General features: G+C 42.0%; 1 protein-coding gene across 2 annotated transcripts; it reads left to right on the top strand.

The window, feature by feature from the left end:
* The first annotated feature begins 300 nt into the window (after nucleotides 1-300).
* Nucleotides 301-6,803, top strand: alas1 (aminolevulinate, delta-, synthase 1). 2 transcript variants are annotated; one of them, XM_071494437.1, is made up of 11 exons: nucleotides 301-447; nucleotides 2,162-2,402; nucleotides 2,575-2,757; nucleotides 2,850-2,996; nucleotides 3,302-3,521; nucleotides 4,092-4,276; nucleotides 4,444-4,623; nucleotides 4,888-5,052; nucleotides 5,638-5,906; nucleotides 6,031-6,193; nucleotides 6,476-6,803. In XM_071494437.1, exons 2-11 carry the CDS (start codon nucleotides 2,195-2,197, stop codon nucleotides 6,634-6,636), a joined length of 1,881 nt encoding a protein of 626 aa, XP_071350538.1. In that variant the 5' UTR covers nucleotides 301-447; nucleotides 2,162-2,194; the 3' UTR covers nucleotides 6,637-6,803. The 2 variants fall into 2 exon arrangements, with proteins under 2 accessions (XP_071350538.1, XP_071350539.1); XM_071494438.1 differs by having other exon boundaries at nucleotides 312-429; nucleotides 2,143-2,402.
* The last annotated feature ends 562 nt before the right edge of the window (nucleotides 6,804-7,365 follow it).

The following is a 7,365-nucleotide window of genomic DNA, read 5'->3' as shown; positions in this document are numbered from 1 at the left end:
AATAATTCTAGCAACTCCCATGAAGACATTGGAGCTATTTAATATTATTACAAAGTATTCTTTACTACATTGTCATTCATTATCTGCATTTATTTAAGGGAGGAGTTACAGTTGTCAATAAATACAGTAATAAACACGTATGTCTGTTTACAACTACATTCGAGTGCTTCCTCCACCTCTGCAAGGTAAAAGTATTTGATCACCTGCATATGGCTGATCTATGACGTAAATGAATAAGATCTCGCGAGGTTTCCGCATGGTGTAAGCTCATATAAGCTCAGGACCGTCCTCGTCCTTTTCGTTCGTCCTCAGTGCAGGATAACGAAGCGCTCATCATCTTCACCGCCTCACTACAACCACCGTAGCAGGCTGTCGTTGCTGCTTTTATCCTCTCCATTACCCGGCTGATATAGAGGATTACGCCTTAAAGTGTGAATTCTTTCAGAGGTGATTTTTTTTTCCGATTTTCCGCATCATCTCCGCTTCTGGTTGTAGCTTCTGAGCTAATGTTAGCCGCCTAGCTAACTGTGAGATCAGTCAACCGGCAAGAATCTCGAGCAGCCGGTCAAAGACTCCGCGTGTCTTAGATAAGGGGGCTTTTCCAAAACGCTTTAACTGTAATCTCATTTTGTTATTAACGTTATTTAACGTGAAAGACAGGCAGGTCGTGACTCCTGCTCTCAGTAAGTGCAATAACCACTAAGTCTGTTGCCATTCAAGGCCAACTCAGTCGGCTTATGGGCACTTGCAAACTAAATGTGGCTAATCTTGTCGATCTTTTAAGGACAGCCGCTGCTTCGTTGTCACTATTTTTAAGCGATAAATTACACAGATTATTAAAACACCGGACTATTTGATGAGGTCGCTCACAATCTGACGGGATACAGTTTCAAGTGTCACACGATTGAGGGTTCTCTGTGTTGCACAAGACTCATGGGTTGACTTGTTACAATAGGTAAACTAGTGGCTCTTTAAAATTGGGTACAAATATGTCTATGCGATTACTTCCTTTTTCTGGCTCTCGTCCCTTTTCTGAGGACTCAGAGGGGAAAAAAGTTTGGGAGTGATTACATTATCGAGGAATGTGGTGACTTGGCTCCACCTCGGGGTATGGTGTGGCAGGGATAGACAAACTATGTAATTTTCGCTTTTATGCAACCAGACTTAATTTTTTAAAGGCTTATTAGTCATAGAGAGACATCTGTTGCTGTAAACACGGCAGTTGAATAAATACACCTGTAAAGGGATGTTTCTTTAGAAAAGGATATGTGTCAGGAACATAAGAATCTTCCTAAAGATGGGATTAGAAAGGATTAGTCGATTAATTGGCCAGCCGATTGATAAAAAATACTCAATTCATGGTTTTAACTCATTTATTAAGCAAAATGTATCCATTCTCTCAATTGAAAGCTGGACAGGTTCAAAACAATATATTTAAAGACGCCATGTTGGGATTTAGGAAAGTGATTCTAAGAAATTGTTTTGTTTATATGTTCTTATGTTTTTATAACCATACATTTAATTGATCAATTGTGAGAACAATCAACAGATTAATCAATAATGAAAATAATCAGGGTTGCAGCACTATAAAGATTTTTTTAGGTTTTAGCGGAGGTGCACAACATAACATAGATGATAACAAAGTGTTGTGATGAAACAGCTCGAGTTTTGAGTTTGACAAAAATGTCTTAACTTAAGCTGTGCTTACTGGAAATTTCCAGTTGAATGGTTGATTTGAATTTTGATCTGAGTTGCATCTGAATACAATGGACATTTGCTCCAAAAATGCTGTATCTCTCATTTTCTATATAATGACAGTTACAAAAAATAAAATTTTTGCTACACTTTGTTGAATAGTCTCATAGAGAACAATTTCTTTACCAATGGACTTCCAACAGTTGCTTACCTTGTACAGAGGAAAAATATTTCATAAAATGTGTGCATTACTGTTGAAATACTGTGTGTAGACGACAATGAAATTGCTCAGATGGATGGATTGATTGCATTTCACGTAGAAAGGAGAAAAACATGTCCTTTGTGATTTTGGGTGTACTATGCCTTTAAGACGACAGCCTGCAAAACGGCTTTTTGCAGAACATGGACAGAAGTACATAAATGTCCGCATCACATATTTCAATGAAGTCTCGACTGTCTTTCTTAGATCTCTGGACAATCATCATCACAACTGCTGACTATGGATGTGATCGTGCGTCGATGTCCATTCCTGGCTCGTGTGCCACAGGCCTTTTTCCAGCAGTCCAAAAAAACTCTGGTAGTGTATGCCCAGCGATGCCCCCTCATGATGGAGCTGGCCTCAAAACCTATGGCCCCTTCGATGGTACGGGCCCTCTGCTCATCCTCTTCCCACCAGAAGACTGAGGACACCACATCTGCTGTTGAAGGTGAGAGTGATAACTTTTTTAACTTGAATATACAAATTTACAGTGTATGTACATTACATGAAGGGAACCAATTACTAAATTTTTGCTACATATGTTTTTTTTTTTTTTTTTTTTTTTCTTTCCTTCAAAGTATTGCTATACCTGAGATCTAATTTTTTTTCTCCACTTGCAGGCCCCAAACGAGAAGTGGAGCCCAAGCTGCCTGCTGGTCACCCTGTCCCACCCTCAGGACAGGCTGTTGCCTCTAAATGCCCTTTCCTGGCTGCTGAGATGGGCCAGAAGAACAGCAGTGTGGTCCGCCAGGTCAGCATGGAGTTCCAAGAAGATGTTCAGGAGGTCCGCACTGTCCAGAAAGGTAAGGGTTGTTTAGAAATTGACAAGACTGTGCTTTTTTGCCCATTATGTTGTACAGAATTTAATGCTGCTTTGTGTTTTCGCCCATTTCAGAAGTGACCCCTGCCCAGCTGAAGAAGCCGTCCTTGGCCAGTACCTCTAAGGAAAGCGGAGGAGAGTCGACTAATCTAATGAGGACCCTCCTGAAACAGCGACCTAAAATGGTCTCCCACTTGCTGCAGGACAACTTGCCAGGCAGTAGTAAGTTTTTATTTTGGTGCTCTGACAACGTATTCAAATGGGCAAGTATTCAGACAGGACTGCCACTTCTGTTTGATTGGTAGGAATGTTAAGCTACCACACTGTCCTCCAAGACTGTGATCATACTTGCAACCCTCAACTGCTACTTAATATTTGATATTTATGTGAGAGTCAGTGTTTTTTTTTTTTTTTTTTTTTTTTTTAAGATGAACTGAGACTTTCATCATGTCAGAAATTGCTTCATCCGTCAAAATGCAAGAAGCATTGAGCCGCATTAAGCAAGCTTTGTCTTCCTCTTCTGACAGTGTCTCGCTTCCATTATGATGACTTTTTCGAGAAGAAGATCGAGGAGAAGAAGAGTGACCACACGTACCGCGTGTTTAAGACGGTGAATCGTCTGGCTGACGAGTTCCCCATGGCCGACGACTTCACAGGCTCTCTAGCGGAAAAGAGGGAGGTGTCCGTGTGGTGCAGCAACGACTACCTGGGCATGAGTCGACACCCGCGGGTCGTGCAGTCCATCATGTGAGTTAGTGTGTGTGTGTGTGTGTGTGTGTGTGTGTGTGTGTGTGTGTGTGTGTGTGTGTGGACAAATACGCTTGATTTATCCCCTTGGGTTCAGATGTGTTGACAGGAAATAGGACAAGTATTTTTCTTGCTTGTCCGCTTTCTCAGATTGCTTTTTACCTTTTGTCCCACTTGGAGTGCAGAGTTCAGACAGACAGAAACTGAGAAGAGATCAGTCACAGCACGTAATAATTGAATACAACCTGACACCCAGTCTTTGTTTGTGTGTGAGTGTGGAGTGTTAGTTGGCCATAGTTAACACCTAAATCTCATGGGCCCCATGTTTTTCTTCTTTTCCTTGCAGTGTGTTTGAGCTTGCCCAGATCTCTTATTCCCTGTGTAGCAGTAACACCTTCAATCAAGGTGTTAATTATCACTCAACAACTCTTATGCTTCAGTTATTATTATTTTTTATTCTATTCTTACTCGTCCTTAAACTTACATCTGGTATTCAAATTTGTACCTTTTTTCCTGTGGAGCCTCAGAATAACAGACAAGGTAAAAACTAATTTTGTCCTGCTTTTCCAGGGATACTTTACGAAGGCATGGATCAGGGGCAGGAGGCACCAGGAACATTTCTGGGACCAGCAAATTCCATGTGGAACTGGAACAAGAACTGGCTGACCTCCACAAGAAGGACGCTGCACTGCTTTTCACCTCCTGCTTTGTGGCCAATGACTCCACCCTCTTCACCCTAGCCAAGATGCTGCCTGGTATATAAAAGATTTCTATGCATTTACTGTGCAATAAATCTAACATTAAAGTATATTTATAGTTAGTTATTGAAAAACGGGTGTCTTTCATGTTTGCAATAGTTGATGCAAACTTTTTAAAAACATTTCTCATTCTCACCTGCTCTCTCTGCTCTGACCTGTTTCAGGTTGTGAGATCTACTCTGATGCAGGCAATCACGCCTCAATGATCCAGGGTATCAGGAACAGTGGTGTTAAGAAATTTGTTTTCCGCCACAATGACGTGGCACACCTCCGAGAGCTGCTGCAGAAGGGAGACCCCTCCAAACCGAAGATCGTGGCCTTTGAGACCGTCCATTCCATGGATGGTTAGTGTAGGATGGTTACCCATCCGTCTTGTAATTAAAAACGTGCTCGTTAATCGCTGTTGTCATCAAAATGTCAGGAATCACGGATTCGGTAGTTGTTTTGCAGTGTTTTACTGCATGCATTCATTTTGATCAAATTGAGCTATATGATCACTCCTCTTGAGCATAGTAAACACATAGTTAATTGATGCAAGGCCAGACTAAAATGACCAATTCTGTGCCAGCACTTTGGTTAATGGCTTAACTTGTCTCTCTGTAACACAGGTGCTGTGTGTCCGCTGGAGGAGATGTGCGATGTGGCCCATGAGTTTGGTGCCATCACCTTTGTCGATGAGGTTCACGCCGTGGGCCTCTATGGCGCCAGAGGAGGAGGCATCGGAGACAGGGATGGGGTCATGCACAAGATGGATATCATCTCAGGGACACTAGGTCAGCATGAAATCTCTGCTCGAATAATAATAATGATATTCTATGAAGCATTTTGACTTTCAAGCCAGACTAAAATGTTCCTGAACTGTTACTAGTTCTATCAGTGAGCTGATCTTTCCATTGATATTTTGCTGTATTTTGTATTTAGTAAACAAAAACTGCTCTTAGCAAGTAGGAATCTGGTAGTTGTGTGATTCTGTTGTTATGCTCAGGATCTGGCCTCAGCTGTGTCACAAATATGCCAGGGGGTTTAAAGAAGCTGGAGCTGCTCTGTTGTTGCTAGGAGACTGCGGGCTCTTGTTGCACTCTTATTGAATTACTTTCTGTCTCTGTGTGTCGCTGTCATGCTGAGGGGACAATTACTTCTAAAGGAGAGCTCTACAGCTTTTATACTCCTGCAGCTGCCATTTCAGGAAGATCTAGTTAGTGAATTTAGCATGGGGGGATTTTGCCTAGAGCACCAAGGGTATTATAGTTACTTTTTAAAGAAGAATCTTAGTTTAAGAGGTACAAAATGGTGTGTCTGGTGCTGTTCCATCTATTAAAATGAAAGGATAACCAACTGTATGTCATGTCCTCTTCCAGGCAAGGCCTTTGGATGCGTGGGCGGCTACATCGCGAGTACTGCTGCCCTGGTGGACACAGTTCGTTCCTACGCTGCTGGTTTCATCTTCACCACCTCTCTGCCACCGATGCTGTTAGCCGGAGCCAGGCAGTCCATCCAGGTTCTCAAAGGGGAAGAGGGCCGCACACTGAGACGTAAACACCAGCGCAACGTCAAACTGCTCAGACAGATGCTGATGGACTCAGGGCTACCTGTGGTGCACTGCCCCAGCCACATCATCCCAGTCCGGGTAATTTATGGTCTAATGGCATCCAACTAGATGCATTACAATTAAAACCATGCTAAGAAGTCCTTAGTCCGTCTGCCCAATGTCTCCATCCTAATCATTGTGTTTCTGTTTTTATTATATTTAGGTGTCAGACGCGGAGAAAAATACTGAGGTGTGTGACATCATGATGAGTCGCCATAACATCTACGTGCAGGCCATCAACTATCCCACCGTTGCCAGGGGAGAGGAGCTCCTGCGTATCGCCCCAACTCCTCACCACACCCCTGAGATGATGAAATACTTTGTTGGTAAGACGATGTAGTAATCCTAACTTAAATTTATTTGATCAAATAACTCTTTAATCAAATAACTAAAAGTTGGTTGTCAGACTTTGGTCCAATTTAATCAGTATACACGCTATAATTACCTCGCTGTTCTTTGAAAGATTAAAGTCAAAATTCTTCGGTCGTTCATATACAATTTGCGTTAGATGATGCTTCATCACAGCACCTTGAGTAACTTAATTGGAACTGGAACTGACTGTAGCTTCATCTCCCTGACCTCCCCTCTTATCTGTTTTCCCTCCACAGAGAGGCTGGTGCACACATGGAAGGAGGTGGGCTTGGAGCTAAAGCCCCACTCATCAGCAGAGTGTACATTCTGTCAGCAGCCGCTGCACTTTGAGCTGATGAGCGAGCGAGAAAAGTCTTACTTCAGCGGCCTCAGTCATCCTATCTCAGCCTGTGCATAACACTACCCATCACTGCAGGCTGGAGAAGGCACATACATGTATGACCCATTCCCCTGTCACTGTCATGGAATGTATTAATTATCTTTGATAAGTCCTTGAACACATATTATTTAAAATGCTCTATGTTCAGATGTTCTATATGCTCCAAATAAAATATGGAAGGAAAATAAGTCTGTGTTTGAGTTGTATTCTTTCTTGAGTGATGAGAAGCAAAACAATAGTCTTACAAACGGTGTGTAACTCTACCTCGGGCAAAATTACCATGTCACCTACCCTCTAGATTATGTAGCCTTGACATAGTGCAAAGCCTTAGGCCTGCTATCTGCTGCCTTGACACTCTGCCCATAGCTTTTTTAAAAATGATTTAACTGCATAGCATCAGATGTGTTGCAGATAGTCAATAGCTTTCTTTAGTCAGGCCTTTAACCAAGGGCCCTGAAGACTGCAATTATGAAACCTCTTTTTAAAAAATGTCTAATCTGGATGCCTCAATAGTGAATAACTACAGACCCAGATCAAACCTACCATTTTTAGGAAAACTCTTAGGACTTCATCAACATAGAAAAACAACTTCATGCTTTTTGAGGGCAAGACAATCAATTAAATGCTTTTCAACCTGAGTTCATAGCACAGCAGTGAGACTGCACCTTTTTAAGGTTTAAATTACATTCATCTGAACAGTGACACATCAAAAATTTAGTCTTGATCTAGATCTCAGTCTTGCATTTA

The sequence above is a fragment of the Trachinotus anak genome, unplaced genomic scaffold, assembly GCF_046630095.1.
Source record: "Trachinotus anak isolate AG129_WGS33_773 ecotype Australia unplaced genomic scaffold, CSIRO_AGI_Tana_v1 ptg000013l, whole genome shotgun sequence".
NCBI classification, from domain to species: Eukaryota; Metazoa; Chordata; class Actinopteri; order Carangiformes; family Carangidae; genus Trachinotus; species Trachinotus anak.
This window is presented reverse-complemented; position numbering and strand designations above follow the sequence as displayed.

What these genes read in the sequence shown, in the direction of transcription:
- alas1 (XM_071494437.1), top strand. Translation starts at nt 2,195, where the DNA reads ATGGATGTGATCGTGCGTCGATGTCCATTCCTGGCTCGTGTGCCACAG. An exon ending in GGTCCGCACTGTCCAGAAAG is followed by an intron (nt 2,758 to 2,849) that starts GTAAGGGTTGTT and finishes CGCCCATTTCAG; the next exon opens with AAGTGACCCCTGCCCAGCTG. An exon ending in GGACAACTTGCCAGGCAGTA is followed by an intron (nt 2,997 to 3,301) that starts GTAAGTTTTTAT and finishes CTCTTCTGACAG; the next exon opens with TGTCTCGCTTCCATTATGAT.